The sequence below is a fragment of the Ctenopharyngodon idella genome, chromosome 2, assembly GCF_019924925.1.
Source record: "Ctenopharyngodon idella isolate HZGC_01 chromosome 2, HZGC01, whole genome shotgun sequence".
NCBI classification, from domain to species: Eukaryota; Metazoa; Chordata; class Actinopteri; order Cypriniformes; family Xenocyprididae; genus Ctenopharyngodon; species Ctenopharyngodon idella.
In genome coordinates this window covers 23,729,947-23,746,661 of record NC_067221.1, presented here as the reverse complement: position 1 = coordinate 23,746,661, position 16,715 = coordinate 23,729,947, and the positions used below count along the sequence as shown (strand labels likewise).

The following is a 16,715-nucleotide window of genomic DNA, read 5'->3' as shown; positions in this document are numbered from 1 at the left end:
AATAAATGCTTAATAATAACTGTTAAACTAAAATTGCTTGTGTGAAATGGATTAATAATAATATAGATCATATAATAATTATATAAATCATATATAAATCATAAAGTAATTCTATAAATTATTAAAGCAAGAAAATTTCATCATTAAATATTTGTTTTTACTATATAGTGACCTTTAATTTGGAGGAAGAGAAACTGGGGGAGGGACTTTATTGCGTTGGATGTGTCAGTGTCACTTTGCTCACATCTGATTGGTCCAATTTCGGTTTGAGATCTCTTACCCAGAACATAACCTGCCCCGGAGCAGGTTAGCTGTGGAGCGTAAGTTACTATGGTGATGAACACCGCTAAAAGCCAAGTCACTTTCATGGTACCTAAAACCCAGGATTGGCACAAACTAATCTTAAACTTAACTGGCTAGCCAACTAATCCGGCTTCATGGTACAGGCCCCTGTTTTCCTGTTTGTTCACGTGACGTTCGGAATAAGGCTTATTCATCTTAAAGCTATCAGCTAAAAGTCGGTCATAATTTAAGATAACGATAACTTTGTAAACTGATTTAGTTTGTGATAATGACTTACTGGCTACATCAAATTTAGTTTATTTATTTGTTTTATTTAATATTTTTACACTAAATGGGTGGGTTAAATGAATTTGTTTGCTTGAAGCTGTAGTTTTTAGTAGCCTGTTTAATAAAGGACACTACATGGTCTGCTCTTTTTAAACTTTCCACCACATGAGCATGAAACATTTGCTTTAGGTCCTCCTAATGCTGAGCTAAGCCTCACCAACGTACCTATAAAATGTTATCCGTAAAATAAGAGGGCTACAAATGAGAACTCCACTGGAGACGGTCCAGTCCCGCTTACAGCCAGACACACAGTAGCGGACACGATCGAGCCCCCTAGACTCTTTGGGAAAGACGAGAATCGAGCTATATTCATGTTCCGGGGTGTGAAACCCTTCAGTGTTGGGCTGATATAGTGGAGTCGCAGTTGCTGAGCGCAGTGCTGTTGAATATCAGCAAGTGGGATGGAAGACACTGAAATTATAGTGTCGCTGTAGTTTAGCGACTAACAGGATAACTTTGTAAGTGTTTTTATATTTTTAAGCAATTTGCTATAGTTGCTATTGGAATGCCGTTATATAATATTTAAGTGGGCTTTTTAAGTTACTTGCACTTTAAATAATTCTATCGGTCTTAATTGTTTTATTTACTGAATACATTGTAGCCTACCTACAATGCATTTTCGAGTAATTATACTGAATGTGCATTTAAACGTAGCCTAATTAATGCCTACATATATTGTTTTTGTTTTTTTTTTTTTTTTTTTTAAATTATTTCAAATAAGAACCCATTTCGTTCACAGGGGCATTATCGCAGTATAAGGAAAATTTCCTGGACAGACTTTGGAGCTACATTGTCATTTGGCACATGGCACTTAATGAATGCAGCGCGAGCAGCGATGAACACGACAGTCTTCAGTAAGTTTGATCGGCTGCGTTTTGAGGAGACCGAACAGAATGTGGAAAGAACCAGTAGGAGCTATTTAGAGGTGATTGATGGACAACATTCAGATTTACTGACAAGCCACAAAGTGATGGATGGCACCGAAGCTCTTAAACACAGGCGAAATGGGTATGTATGTGTTCTCTATTACACAAAATGCATTCAACAGTCTAAATGTGACTTAATGTGATTAACATAGTTAATGTAGCGTAGATACTTTAAATGGACGCTTCTTTTAAATTTTTCCCGCTCCATATGCATAAGTAAATATTCGTTAACTATTAATGTTTATTTATACTTTTCATATTTAAAAGACACTGTGGAAAAAACGTTACTGTTATCTCTTGTAGATAAGTGTATAAAAAAAATTGTTTTGTTCAACTGGCTGATTGGCAAAATGATGAAGATTATTGAATATTTGCACTAGGTGGTAGTTTGAATGGTTGTTTCTTCAATTTATAGGAAAGCAGTACAGTAGCTTACTACATCCTCATTGGAAGTGAGATATTTCTTATCTTTGTACTACTTCCTACAAGGATGCTATCATGGAAATATAACAAAGATGTGCTCCTCAAACTCATACAGTACACGCAAATTGTATTTCTGTTATATATGTTATATATATGCATCACATCGCTATATATGTAAGGTAAAGGGATATTACACATATTTGGTCCACAGTGACATCTGCTGATTGTCTTGGTTCTGGATATCTACATCATCTAATTGGACATCATCTATTTTCTTTCAAATGTTTAATTACTTTGAGCTTCAATGCTCTGCACTTTGTTTACAGTATCATTTGTCTCTATTACCAGTCATGTAAAATGTTTTGATTATGCACTGACAGTGCAATAATTTGTGTTAATATAGTGTGGTGAGCGGTATGGATGCTTTGTTGACGGTTTGTCAAAACTAAAGGCTCAAAAAGCAACTGTATCTCCCATTAAATGTATTTTTTTTTAGCTAGTTTTGCATGAAAAATTACAAAGAATCATTATAAAATCAGCAAAGTAATTGAGGGGAAAAATGATTTGTTAAGCGATAAATTATTTGTTGAGTTAAAAATCAGCTCTTTAAGAGACTTGTGGTAAAGATGACTAATGATGTATATTCCCTGAATCTGCTGTGAAATAGCAGAACAGATGGTAACAGATAACAATATTGGCTTTTAAGAAATTAACAATATGTGTAATGTATAATTTATTGTATGCTCCATTGACATTGACTTAAACTTTTGCATTTGTGTCATTTTTCTTGAGCAGTGGAGGGAAGGTGCGGCACAAACGTCAGGCCCTGCAGGATATGGCTCGACCACTGAAGCAGTGGCTCTATAAGCACAGGGACAACCCTTACCCCACCAAAACTGAAAAGATACTGCTGGCTCTGGGCTCCCACATGACCCTGGTTCAGGTGAGGTCAAAACAAGCAAAATTGATACTTGATCAGGTTTATTTACATCAGATCAGATCAAATCAGGATGGATTTGGCACATATGCATTATGCAATGATATAAAAACAGGGATTTACCGAATGTAGAAGTACAGATGTGAAAAAAAGACCTAATCTAATTAGTCCTATTAATACATTTTCAACAAACAACATACACAACAATGTACAACGGCATTGATTTGAAGCCACTGGTGGATAACAATCCAAAAATGGGTAGCAGATCTGTTCTGAAATAAAACAATGCTAATGCAAAAAAATAACTTGCAACTGCCTGTATTAATAAGCATAAAATGCATAGTTAGGATTGCAAAATACAATGGGATAAGGGATGAGAAAACACTTCCTATATCTTTTGTATTTGACGTTAAAGCTGACATGAAGCAGATAGTCTTTTCTTCCATTTTGTGATGTATATACGATATAAATGGCTTCTCGAACTAGAAAAAAAATGTAGGGCGGCACTTGATTTTGTCCATGGGGAATTGATTGGATCATTGGATGGTTGTGGTTTGCTATTGGTCGATCTCATGTGTGTGACAGGTTGCCCCGCCCTCACGCCAGTAAACACGTCATCAGAAAAGAGAGATGAGCTGAAAGAGGGAGGGGAAGTTATTCAATCATTTAATCAATTTATTCAATCAATCACAAATCATTTATATTAATTACTGCAATATTCCACAAAAAAAAAGAATTGTCAATTTTGATTTCATGGTGACTTTAAAGGCCACACTGACAATCAAACTCTACAACAGTTCTTTTTTTTTTGCAAATTCATCTGTCACTTGTTAATACTGATACAATATATAACACAGTTTGTTTCATTTTGTTAGGTTGGTAAACTGCTCTTATGCTGTTATTTATAAAAATAACTGTAACTGTTAATTTATGGTTTTTTAACAACTAACAACTGTGCAAATTGTTTGGCCTGTGCATTTCTTGATCATTTTGAAAAAAAAAAAAAGTATGGATATTTTTGCTTAATTTTATATGATAAATAATTTTGGTATACGTTGAGTCATCACTCAATGTTTAACGTCAAATCTGGGCAAAAACAGCTGGTATAAACAGTGGCATGAATGGAAAAGTACATAAACCCTACATTAAGTGTCTTGCAGGCATGGCCATATCAACTTTTATATTGCTTTAACCAAATTCTTTATCTGCAAATGTATTAAACATTTTCTGACCATTTGTATTTTAGTAATGTCTACTTGAAGGGTCTGTTTATATCGCTCCACAGAATTTCAGCTGAATTTCAATGACTCTGACTTGGCTGCTATAAAATACCAAATTCTTTCTCTATTGTTTTTCGCGTCAGTGTTTTGGGTTAGTGTTGTGTTGCATGAACCATCTTCTTTCAAGTTTTAGATAACAGACAGATGTGCTGATGTTCTGCTGTAGAATTTCTCGGTATTCATTAGTCATTGTGATTGTTAACTGTCCAAGCCCAGAGGCATCAAAACAGCCCCCACAACATTATATTCCCACCCTCATTTTTCACAAATAGGATGAAGATTTGATGTTGGCATGCTCAAACATACGGCTGTGTAGAACTAGCTGCTGTGGAATATTCTTTTACAGTTGTGAGACAGGCACATTAGTGGTTTCCTCTCTTCTTTAGTGTTTCTCTGATGGTAAAGTCACACACATTATCAAGTGCACTGGTTGTCTGCTAAAGCCCATTCATATGAGTAACAATCATGCTGAATTTCTTGCATTTGTAAACTATCATCTGATTATGTATAGATGGAGGGCCAAATCTGGAAATTCTTATGTAACCCTTCCAGTCTTATGAACTTCAACAAGTCTCTTTCTGAGGTCTACTGAAATCTCTTTTGATTGAGTTATATTACACATAAACAGAATAATCTCGTAAAGAGCGGGGTTTTTGATACTGCAGAGCAGGTCAGTCTAAATGCATTGAAATACCTGAATCTAGTATCCTTCAGGGTCACATGTGTTTTTCATTGATGGTCTTAATTGTATAAACTATTGGTCCAATGTATTTATGGCACAGTAAAGCAGCTCATGAAAGGCAGGTTTGTGTGACAAAAAAGACAATAATTAATTTATAGTCCAAGATATCTGCAATGGCAGTTTTTTAAATTTACATTTATCAAAGGAAAAATAAATAAAAAAAATCCTGACAAAGCCAATGTCAACATTACTATACACATTGTATTTACAGAGTAACTAGATGCAATACATTTCTGCAACTGAAGCAGGCCAGAGTTTTTGCTTGAATAATAGTTATGCATATACAGTCAAAAAAAAAAAAAAAAATGAATCAAACATTTTTGATATTTTTTATATATTTTTACTAGTGGGTGCAGGACACTAGTTCATTTATGTAAGTGAGGATAGCAAAATAAAGTAAACTGTGACATATTATACCTACATATATATACTGATAAAAATTTGGAACCAAAAATTATTCAGACACTTTGACCTGACCATGTTTTGCTTAAGTGTTATCTGACATAATTAAGATTATTTTTTCTGACACAGTTTAACTCTGAGATCTTGTCATATTTTATTACCATTTATGTGAATAAACTGTATTAATGAATGAAATGTTCAAGGTGTCTGAATAAATTTTGGTTTGACTGTAACCTTGCTGCTTTATAAGTATTGCCTGCAACCTTATTTCTGCTGCTGACACACTATTTTAACTGTAAGTTTACTTTATGAATGCATCAGTGGTATAACGGGTGACAAGTGTTTTTATGACCCCTTCTATATGGTATAAGAGGTCATATCGGAAGGATAAAAATATTCCATTGTGAAAAGCAGGAATGAATTATTTAATTGTATTCATCTGTATGCAAATATTATTCATATTATATAAATAAGAAAATAAAGTCTAAATATGGCAAATCTTCAAACTGCGGACAAAAAAAAAAAAAAAAAAAACTAGCTCGCCTCTGAAGAGTGAAATATGGATGAAAACAGTTAACTTGGCTGATAACAATATGACTGTGTATTCAGTCTTTTTTAACTATTCATTGAAACATTACACATGACAATGCAAGCAAGATAAACCAAAAGCTGTTCCTGATTTAACAATTATGCATTTGTATTTTTCAGGTCTCAAATTGGTTTGCGAATGCAAGACGTAGACTCAAGAACACAGTTCGACAGCCTGACTTGAGCTGGGCTCTACGTATAAAACTGTACAATAAATATGTACAAGGAAACGCTGAGAGACTCAGCATTAGCAGTGATGACACAACATCGGACGGTACGGGTGGATGTGTGAGATATACCTATTCTATAGACATATTTTGATGTATTCAGACAAAATGCAGTAACTGTGCCAACACTAAAACTGTGATCAAAATGATTTTATATTCATTTAAGCATAGCCAAACTCAGTTTTGACAAAAGTTGTAGTTACTGCATTTATCTTTGCCCCAGCAATATAGTAATTTAACCTTTTTGTTATGTAAAGTTTAAGTTTGATATGTTATTTTTCCACAGATGGGGAGAATCCTTTAAAGATGCAGGCCAGTGAATCAGACTATAAGAGACCCACGCACAAGAGCGTTATTCAGGACAGCAGAGGCAAAGGTGTGGGGCGAAGCACAGACCCCTCAGTTTGTGATGATTATGTGTCTCCACCAAAATACAAGAACAGCTTGCTAAACCGCTACCTAAATGATTCCCTACGGCATGTAATGGCTTCCGAAAAAATTATAGACTCTCGGAAGAGGAACCATTCTGGATCGTTTAGCTCCAACGAGTATGAGGATGATCTGCTTTCACCCTCATCAGAAGCTGAGGCAAACTTCACCTACCGTACAGGTAAGAGCTGCCACAAAATTTCAAGCTTCAAGATTGTAAGAATTCAAAGAGGATATAGGTTGTCAAAAAAAGCAAGACATTTGATGCAAGCAGCTTTACATTTAATCAAAAGTATTTAAAAAAAAAACATTAAAAAAACTGTGCTGTTGTACTTTTGTAGTCTGATATGGTTGAAGGGATAATTCTACAAAAAATTAAACTATCGTAATTTAAACAATTTCATGTCTTTGCAAACCTGTATAACTTTTGAAAGATGTTAGGCATCATGTTCATACTGCTCTTTTCTATATTTTAAAGCAAAAAGCACCAAAAAATTAGTTGACACAACTCATACTCTATTTATTTTAGTCATGACAACTCAAGGAATCATTTTAGCATGTTATTGAATAGCTATGTTTCAATCCAAAGTTGCGAATTTAACTTATCAACTTTAACTTTAACTTATTAACAAAATCAACACTTCCTGATAAATTGGCGCTAATTATCACTAAGAAAAATGGAAGTTGCTGCAATAAGAGAAGCCACTTTATATAATAATTTTCATATAGCCTATAATAAATTACTTGCATCCAAGATTGCATGGATGAAACGCAATAAATGCAGTCATTTATCTTGCTTTCGGAAACGGAATCCTGCTGTTTGGGAACACAGTCATGTATCAGCCTGCGCACTGTGTTCCATGACTGAACTAGAAATTTATATGGCCGTCTCATTGACAAAACTGTTTTAACTTATTTAACTTTAGGGGAATTTGAATAAACTACAGTCATAAAGACAACTTTTACAGTACTTGTATGTTTTTTTTTTTTTTTGGACGTTGACAAGCCCTGGTCACCATTCAGCTCCATTGTATTGAAAAGTGCAGCGTCAACACTCTGCTAAACTTCTCCTTTTTGTATTCCGCGAAAACAAGAAAATCACACAGGTTTTAAAGAACATAGTTTGCTCTGACTAACTTGCTGAAATATCAAGCTATACTGTATCTAAGCTTTATGTGTTAAGATGGACAAAGTAAATAAATAACTGAAACGGAGACAAATGCATTGAAAGATTTTGTGAATCCCATTAGAATTAAAAATAAAATTGAATGTAAAGCTGTGGTTTTGTTTGGTTTGATTGGTGAGTGGAACGTTCCTGGACTCTGTTCTCTCGTAGCTTATAGGAACACCTGCTGATGCCTCATGAAAGCAAATGCTTTAGTGTTGCCAAAGGAGTTGAGTCTAATTCATCATTAACATAATTCCACCTCAACATTTCAAAATGTTCTACTTCTATGTTTATTTTGCATCTGTGCCCTTTTGGAATGGTCTCATTTTGGGAAAATTAAGGAATGCTCTGCTTTTTTCATTTATGATGAAGTATTGCATGAGTGCATAAAAACATGCAGGTGTTTGTAATGAACATAAGCGATCTAACAATGCATGACAACATTAGTTGCATTTATTGGCTACTACAGAGCATTGCATGTTTTATGACAATTAATACGTTTTTGATATGGAAATGTATTTTTAAATTCTCCTTTTTGATCAAATAGGCATGTGTGAATGGGTTCAGTACAGACTTGGAAGTGTCAAAAATGTTGCAAAATGATTACAAAAGTTGCCAACATTTGAGACATAAGATTAACTGACTTTTGATCAATGTGCCCTGTTCAGGAAAAAAAAAAACACAAAAAAAAAAAAACAGAAAAGCTTTTCTGTATGCCTCTTGGTCAACATGACAGTACAAAGACAGTACAAACAGTACCAAGAGTACAATTTCATTTAAAGACTGTCATTGCAAATTTGCTCAATGAATAGATCTCAAAATGTTAAAGAAGTAGTTCATCCCAAAATTCAATAACCTTTATGATTTTTCTTCCATGGAACATAAAAAGGAGATATTCTGGAGAATGTTCAAGCTGTGCTTTTCCATACAATTAAATGAATGGTAACCAAGTTCTGTCAAGTATATAATAATAATAGTATTTATACAACCTGTCTTCTTTCATGATAGTTTTGTGTGAGGAACAGATGAAAATTTGTGTAATTATTCACTGAAAATCTTCCCCTTCCCTAGAGTATATTCTCATATGGCATGTTAAAAATTTGTCAACACCAACATTCATGCCAAATGTCGCTGATTCTTGTGTTTCTCATAACCTATCATAACATAATTCAAATTTGTGTGTAATGCACTAATGAGGTTTGAGAACTGCATCGCATTCGTTTGGACTATTGTTCTGATACTTTTGAAAGCCCCTGGTCACTACTCACTTTCATTTGTGTTTATTATTATTTCACACGCAGTGTGACAATCCTGCCTGACATTTCCTTGTGTGTCCTACATGGACAAAAATTTTTAATTTTTAATTTTTTTTTTTAATTTTTTTTAATTTTAAAAAATTACAGTTCAGTAATTTTGGCAGTTATTTAGATATTTCAAATAAGCTTGCTCCTATCCTGCCATAATAAATGTTTTCTTACCAAGAAAGCAGCAGTTCAGCTTCTGTAGTTTGTAGACTTGTACCATTGTGATGCCATCATTGACATTAAAACTTTGGTAACACTTTATTTTCACATTCTGTTTACTATAAAAAATGTTGCACCTACATGTCAACTAACTTTAATTAGAGTATTTGTTGAGTATAGTTAGGGGTAGGGGTAGGGTTAGTAGAATAAGGGATTAAGTTGAGTTAAGTAGAGTAAGTTGACATGTACTTGCAAAGATACATATATTAAAGAGAATGTCATTTGGGGGAGCATCAGAATAAAGCGTTAGCAGATATTAAGCAGACAGTCTACTAATACTCTAATGAGAGTTAGTTGACATGTTGGTGCAACATTCCTTATAGTCAACAGAATGTCTAAAGGGGACGGTCAAAATAAAGTGTTACCAAAACTTTTGCTTGATTAGCTGTAAATATTGACTGATATTTACATCAGTCAGTGCTGAAATGTCATTGTTTCAGTGAAGCGTGCGTGTGACCTTGAGACACACCTCGCAGCTCCCTTTGATGGAAAACAAGTGGTTTTCCACATTAATATCATAAAGCAAAAAGGTCAATATTTTCACATCGTAACTCCATTCTGTAGTTCGGAACGGATCGTATGCTCAGCTACTGATAGCTGTGAGAATGGTGCTCAAAAGTTTGTGATAGAATTTTAAAGGACACGAGGGAACATTTATGTATTTTGGCCATTGTGAGTCACACACATGGCAGTAAGTTCTATGAGGACAAAAAACAGGGTAAAAATAAGCAAAATCGGATTAGTTGGACTTGGAGTTGCTGTGAGTGATTAGAGTTCAGTTGTTTCAGTTGTTAAAGTCTAATTGAAATGAGAACTGACCCTATTTACTTTCTTAATGTATGTTGCTTGTCTTATTATGGACAATTCATTGGTGTATTTGTCTTCGTAATATTTAATCATAATGTAATAACATGATCTTTTTCTTCTGAAACAATAGCAGATGTCAATTAGGTTGTTTTGGCCATTGGATAATGTTAACTAAACTCAAACAGTCTACTCAGGCAATGTTTCCACATTCATTCAGGCTTTTGCATTCAATCCAATTTCTGACAGATAAAGACTTTTTTCCTTTGAATATCCTGTTTTACTTGAAAATAAATAACATTACAGTAGTAAAATGGGTTGCGAACAGCTATTCATGTCGACTTTGTGAGTTTGTTGAATTTTCCAGAATAAAACCACCTTGTGGCACATGCTAGATGGATAGATTACCTTGCCACATATCTTAAATATTTTGGAATTTTAAGGAGATTGATTTTTTCCAGTTAAAATTCAATTAAGAGACAGATTTGTTAAGAAAACACAGCACATTTTTATCAACCTTTTTCTATCTTTGTTTTATATGGTGTGATCTCAGTTTATAGCTAATTTGATTTTGGTTAATAGAGCCCTCCTGTCTTTAACCAGAGGAATTGGTGTTTTTCCTTAGGTTAAGTCAATCCAAAGCATCTGTGGACAATAGAAGTGAAGTTAAAAAGATGACAGACATTCAGTAGCACACAGGAACCAGAGCCAAATGATTTATTAATGGTTTATAGTAGTTCTTGGCACCAAATACTGTTTGAGAAATCCGAGTTGGAGATGTTTTAGGCAAAGAAAATTGAAAATAGCATTTCGTGTGCTCATGCCTGTCGTCCAATTTTCCCTCTCATAGCTCCCATAAGAAAGATTTTTCTTTACTGACCTCGTTGCTTTCAGCAGAAAAGAAAGACAGCTTCACTATTACAACCAGATTTATGAAGAACAAAGGCAAGATATTAATTTAAACTGATTCCAAAAGATGACTGTGAAAATAAGTATATGACGTCCATGAATGTTTAATGGATGGATCTCAATTTGTTTGAGGTGTCCTCCCTTGTCTAACCAAATATGATCTTTCCTGTCATTCATTTTGCATCAACGGCAATGTGAAAGAGTCTGAAAGTGTTTAGCTTGTGAATGGTTAGTTTGAAGACATGATGTAGTTTAACTGTACAGAAAATTCTAGTTTGTTGCTTAGTATTTTTCAGTGTTTCATTTCTTACTAAAAATTCATTAAAAAATGAAAATTCTGTCATCATTTAATCAGCCTCATGTTGTTCTAAAATCATATTTCTTTCCTCCATGTTTCACAAAATGAGAAATTTAAAAGTATATACTGGTCGTTCAGTCAGACAGGAAATGGAGTTGTCAAGCTTCAAAAAGGTCCCAAAAGATCCATAATAAGTGGGATGAAAGTAGTCTATACCACTCATGCCCTATAAGTCTTTTGAAGCTTTATCTGAAGAACAGAATTTTACTTCTAATGTTGTTAGTCACACATGAGTAGAACAACATGAAAGCAACACTTGCAAATATAATTTATGTAAATTATTTTCTAGTTGAAAGGTTTCAAGGTCTAGGATATATATGACTCTTAGCTCTGAGTTTATAAACGTCTGAGCCAATAACAAGATTAAATAGAGATATTATGTTTGACTTTTGCTCAGGCTATATGATATAACCAATTCTTAACCGTAGCTGTTCATTCTGTGCCTATAAATAGTTTCAGATGGATAGTTTGAAATCTTCATTTTCATGTTGGGTGAACTGTTCCTTTAAAGTGCCCCTATTATGCTATTTTAAAGGTTCCTAATTTTATTTTGGAGGTCTCCTACAATAGGTTAACAGGTCAGATGGCCCAGTCTGTTGTAACATTACCAGTAAATTACCCGTAATATGCTCTGTGAGAACGCAGAATGAAGATTACCAGTATGAGTACGTTCAAAGTCAGAATGCGCTGATGTAAGAAGTCTGCTTTGGGCCAATCAGAGTTCTTATGGAGATGACGTGATTACTCCACGCTGTTTACAGTAAGCTTTATAATAGTTTTTCTATTTAAATATGCACTAGATTATCATTTTTGACCATTGCGCCACGTCTAGCAGCTTTTCAATGTGTCTCGCTCAAGACCCTACCTTCTTTTCCATTCATCATTGTTGAGTCTCTGCAGTTGGATACTATTAGGCCCTGTGTTCACCAAAGCGTTTTTTCCAGCTGCTAGCATACTTTTCCAATTGTTTTCAATGGAAGCGCCGCGTTTTTTAAATGCCAGGAGCGTAACGAGGTGCCGAGCATCTTTTTTGCGCTCAAGCGCTGAGAGCTCGGCATTTTTTACCGGTCGTCTCGAGTTGAAGAATGTTCAACTTTGAGTAAAACGCTGCGCTCATCACTGTCACTTTTTATTCAGCCATCCAATCAGAGTGAAGGGGCAGGACAAATACAACACTGACCAACTGTCACAACATTCTTGCTGTACAACGACATCAACAAGCAGAGAACAGAAACAAAATGGATGAGAAATTAATATTGCTGGTCTCTGAACATACATAGCAAGTACTCTACATTGCGTCAACATTTTAAGTCTGAAACAAATTACCTGCAAAATCAGTTATAAGTAACAGTGCCACGGATATTCCGTACCATAGCAACAAAGCGTCTCAACTGAAAAAAACGTTGCGCTGCCAAAACGCTCTCAAGCGCTCACAGATAGGCGTTTTAAGCAGAGCGTCTAGCGCTTTTCAGCTGGCTAAAAATGCTTTGGTGGACACAGGGCCTTATGCATAATTCTGGTAATTCATTATGGTAATTTACCGGGATTGCTGTGCGAAAGGTGCTAGTGATACAAACAGTAATAATGGTGTCGGTTTTATCGTATGACTTTGAGCACAAGTCTTCATCCTTTTAAAATGCATACAAAGTGGATTCGCAGTGCCCAAAACAGCGTCTTTTCGACATGTCGAAAACACAAACCAAACTCTTCCAGGCAGCTACAACTACAGTGTTTGAGGGTCAAAGTAGACGTTGTTCACGGGCAACCAGTGAAGACCATAGGCTGGCATTATGCAAATTTGTTACATTGTTACATAGCAAGTACGTAACAAAGTGATAAAATAAAATTACTGACGACTCATTTCAGGCAGTTCATAATCGATTTTTTCTTTTAGGTGACAATAACTTTATTTGTAGTGCACTTTGATCTTTAAAACTTTGCAGACATTTTACATTCATAAACAGCTATATTACACACTGCATTAAAGGTAATATTCAAAAGAGCATAATAGGGGCACTTTAACGCAACTTCACAACAATTTAAATAGTCATTAGCTAAAGGAAAAGGAAAAGGTGTAATAATTGTAAAAATGCAAATCGGGTTGCAGAGTGCTGGAACAACGTGTCTGTTTCTGACACAGAGCAGATATCCTTTTTCCATCTCGAGAGCGCAGGGGAAGCATAATTGCATTTGTTTTGGCCAGAGCGCATGAATGTGGCTGTAGGCACAGCCTGCAGAGCTCCACTTAAATCTCCCTGAGCTCGGCAAACACCCTCTTACTCACCCATGTACAAGCACACGTGAAAACACGTTTACACATCAATTCCATCGATATAGAGAGAGAGTAGCTCAGGGACTTTTCATTAGCCACATAAATAATGTGCCAACGTTTAGCCAAGGAGCTTTTGGGGCTTTTTTTAAAATCCAGTTTAAATATCTAGTTTATAACTCATTTCATCAAACTGTGTTTTTCAGTGACGTTGGACTGTGGTACACGCCAGAGTGATAGGTAAGAATGCTGATGAATCATAAGGTTTGTAGGTACTGCTAAAACTCCTCATTAACCATTTCCTCTCAATTTGGCAACAGCGGTGCTTGTAAAGGTGGCGGAGGAGGAAATAATGAGACTTACTGGAAAGAGCTCCATGCCGCCATGGCCCTGACCAACCTGGCCCAAGGGAAGGAGAGCGCAGCGCCGGGCACCACCAGCTGTATCATCCAGAAGTCTTCCCATATAGCAGAGATTAAGACTGTCAAAGTGCCCGTACAACCCCGACATTAGTGGCTAACAGACTGGACAGCGGTCTGTACTAGGTTATAATTGCTAAAAGACTACCTGAACACTTGACTATGTACTACATGCAATAATTTAGTTGAAAATGATCCACAACAGCCTTTTCAGAGAGGAAAAATACATGTTGATTGACCAGAGTGCCTATTTTTTTTTTTTTTTTACCACTGTCTGATGAAAAATGACACAGAAAAGAGAGTTTATTGTGTGGACGGTCACTACCACTAAACACAGAAGCACAAAAATCTGACTCTTTCTGATTTATACTGTCATAATTTCTAAAATGCAGTTTTGTCCATGGCTAAAATGTAATATATTAATCATGTATGTATTCAATTTCTTAAGTTATGTTATTTTAATTTTAATTGACACAGGATTATTGTCATCCTATGGCAATGGCATATAAATGTGGATTCTTGTGTTTTGTTTTGGCAAGTATGGCATATAGAGGAAGTTTTTTTTTTTTTTTTTTTTTTTACTTTTTTGAAAATTCTGTATGAGTGAAGCAACTTTTTTTCTTTTAATTTCATGTGTCATTGCCAAGTTTATAATGCAAAACAGAGTCATTTGAGAGCAAATAAAAGTTTCTCAATAAAATACATTGGCGCTTTGATAAAATTTGCTCCTTTCATCTCTTGTTTTCTTTGGACGCCCATTTCCTTGGAGTGAAAAATAGAAAAGGTAATTGTGAGATAAAATTTAAAATAAGAAATAAAGTCGCATAATGGGATAAATTATCACACTGTATTATATAAAATTACAGTTATGAGAAATAAACAATTGCAAATTGTACTTGCAAGAAATACTGTACTATCTCTATGGCAATTATGATGCCTGGAAGTGAAACTACATGAAATATATATATATATACACTTTGTCCTGCTTCCTCTCCATTTCAGTTAGAGGTATTTTATTAATTTATTATTTTTTACCATTTTATTTTATTTATTATTTACTGTGAAGCAGAAATGGACCGCCATAATTTTCACCTAATCCAGTATATAGAGTCAGAGCCACATTTTGATAAAAGCAACTAGCACTCCAATCTGATAAAGAAATAGCACACCCATGCCGAAACAGTTACCCTTGACATCTGCACAGAGCTCAGCTGCTTGTACTAGGCCATATTGGATAAGCATTTGCATTTCAGTTATGTACCTGATAGCTCTTCTAGATAGGCTGTTTGAACAGTCCGTTATGTTTGAGTCTTGCTGGGCGCATTTAAACGGTTCAGCCAGCAGCAAGAATTTGGAATTGAATATACAGTCTGCCTTGTTGTATCTCCTTACAGACCTGACCACATGCTCTGTGTTTTGCTCTCCAGCCTTATTTCTCCCCACCCATGCTTCAAGGAAGACTAAAACATAATATTCACCATTCTTCTGGCCCTATTCTCATCTAGAATCATTCAGTGGTCAACTGTACCTGCTGAATCAACACAAAGAGCCCAATTCAAATAGTAAAACACCTCTAACTGAAATGGAGAAGGAGCAGGAAAAAGTGGTGGAAATCTGTTGATTTTGATGTAGTTTTAGTTCCAGACATTATGATGGCCACAGATATTTATATAAAAGTTTAGTTCAGTGCTTATGTCACATCAAAGAGTGGAATCTGATTGTTTCTTTACCAGTGCATTGAACTTTTGGACGGATCAGACACCTGAAATCAAAATCACAATTAGAAATGATTTACTAAAGGGCTACATCTAGCCTACAAAATGATTTAAGGCTATTTCTTCTTACAGCCTAATGGAGATTAGTCAACAGGCCTATTTTAAAATCTTAGTGAGGGTGAGACAATAACTTCTCATCCTCTCCCCTACAGCAACTTTTTATTCACATAAGATAGCAGCAATGGGGGTTATGCACAACAAACGTCTGTATTCTGTAAAACAGATCGCATCGCTTGTATGTGCTTCATTAAATAGCCATTTTACTCAAGACACCTTCAAAGGAGTGAGCAAACATGAGCATGTAACCGATGTCCATCACATATGCAGATTGATATCTAAAAGTTTTTTATTTTTCTTCTTCTCACTAACATTTAGATATTTAAATTGAATAAAACGGCAATAATAAAAACAATTGGTTAGTTTAGCTGATTGCATTAAAAGTCTATAGGCCTAGAGGCCCTTTGTAAAGCCCCCTAATTAATGTCTTTAACATATAAAAGAGCACCAATCAATGTCCAAATGCTGAACTTGAGATGGGCGGCAAGAATTGTCTGTTTGTTTCATTATTTATTTATTTTTAGTGACTTTCTACAGTTTGGGGAATCAGTCAGACTGAAAAACCATGTACCCACTTCAGTCGATTCGACTGAGCTCAATCCCAATGCAATTTTGATCAGATTGGAAGGGGAGGTGTACATCTAAAAATAATCTGATTAATAAAAAATAAAAAAAATTATAATAATAATAAGCAGGCAAACACTTTAATACATCTATTTTCTCAATCGGATTCAAAAATGCCTTGTGCACATCAATGTTATAATCGTTAACGAAAACGAACGAAAAAACGAAAACTAGGTGGGAAAAAACATTGTCATTAACTGAAATAAAAATAAAAACGAGGCATTA

At 35.0% G+C, this 16,715-nt stretch overlaps 1 protein-coding gene across 1 annotated transcript; it reads left to right on the top strand.

Moving 5' to 3' along the window:
- Positions 1-944: 944 nt before the first annotated feature.
- mkxb (mohawk homeobox b) lies at positions 945-15,506 on the top strand. Its single transcript, XM_051881624.1, has 7 exons — positions 945-1,088; positions 1,370-1,638; positions 2,775-2,922; positions 6,049-6,202; positions 6,442-6,765; positions 13,822-13,855; positions 13,936-15,506. Exons 2-7 carry the CDS (start codon positions 1,445-1,447, stop codon positions 14,126-14,128), a joined length of 1,047 nt encoding a protein of 348 aa, XP_051737584.1. The 5' UTR covers positions 945-1,088; positions 1,370-1,444; the 3' UTR covers positions 14,129-15,506.
- Positions 15,507-16,715: the final 1,209 nt, after the last annotated feature.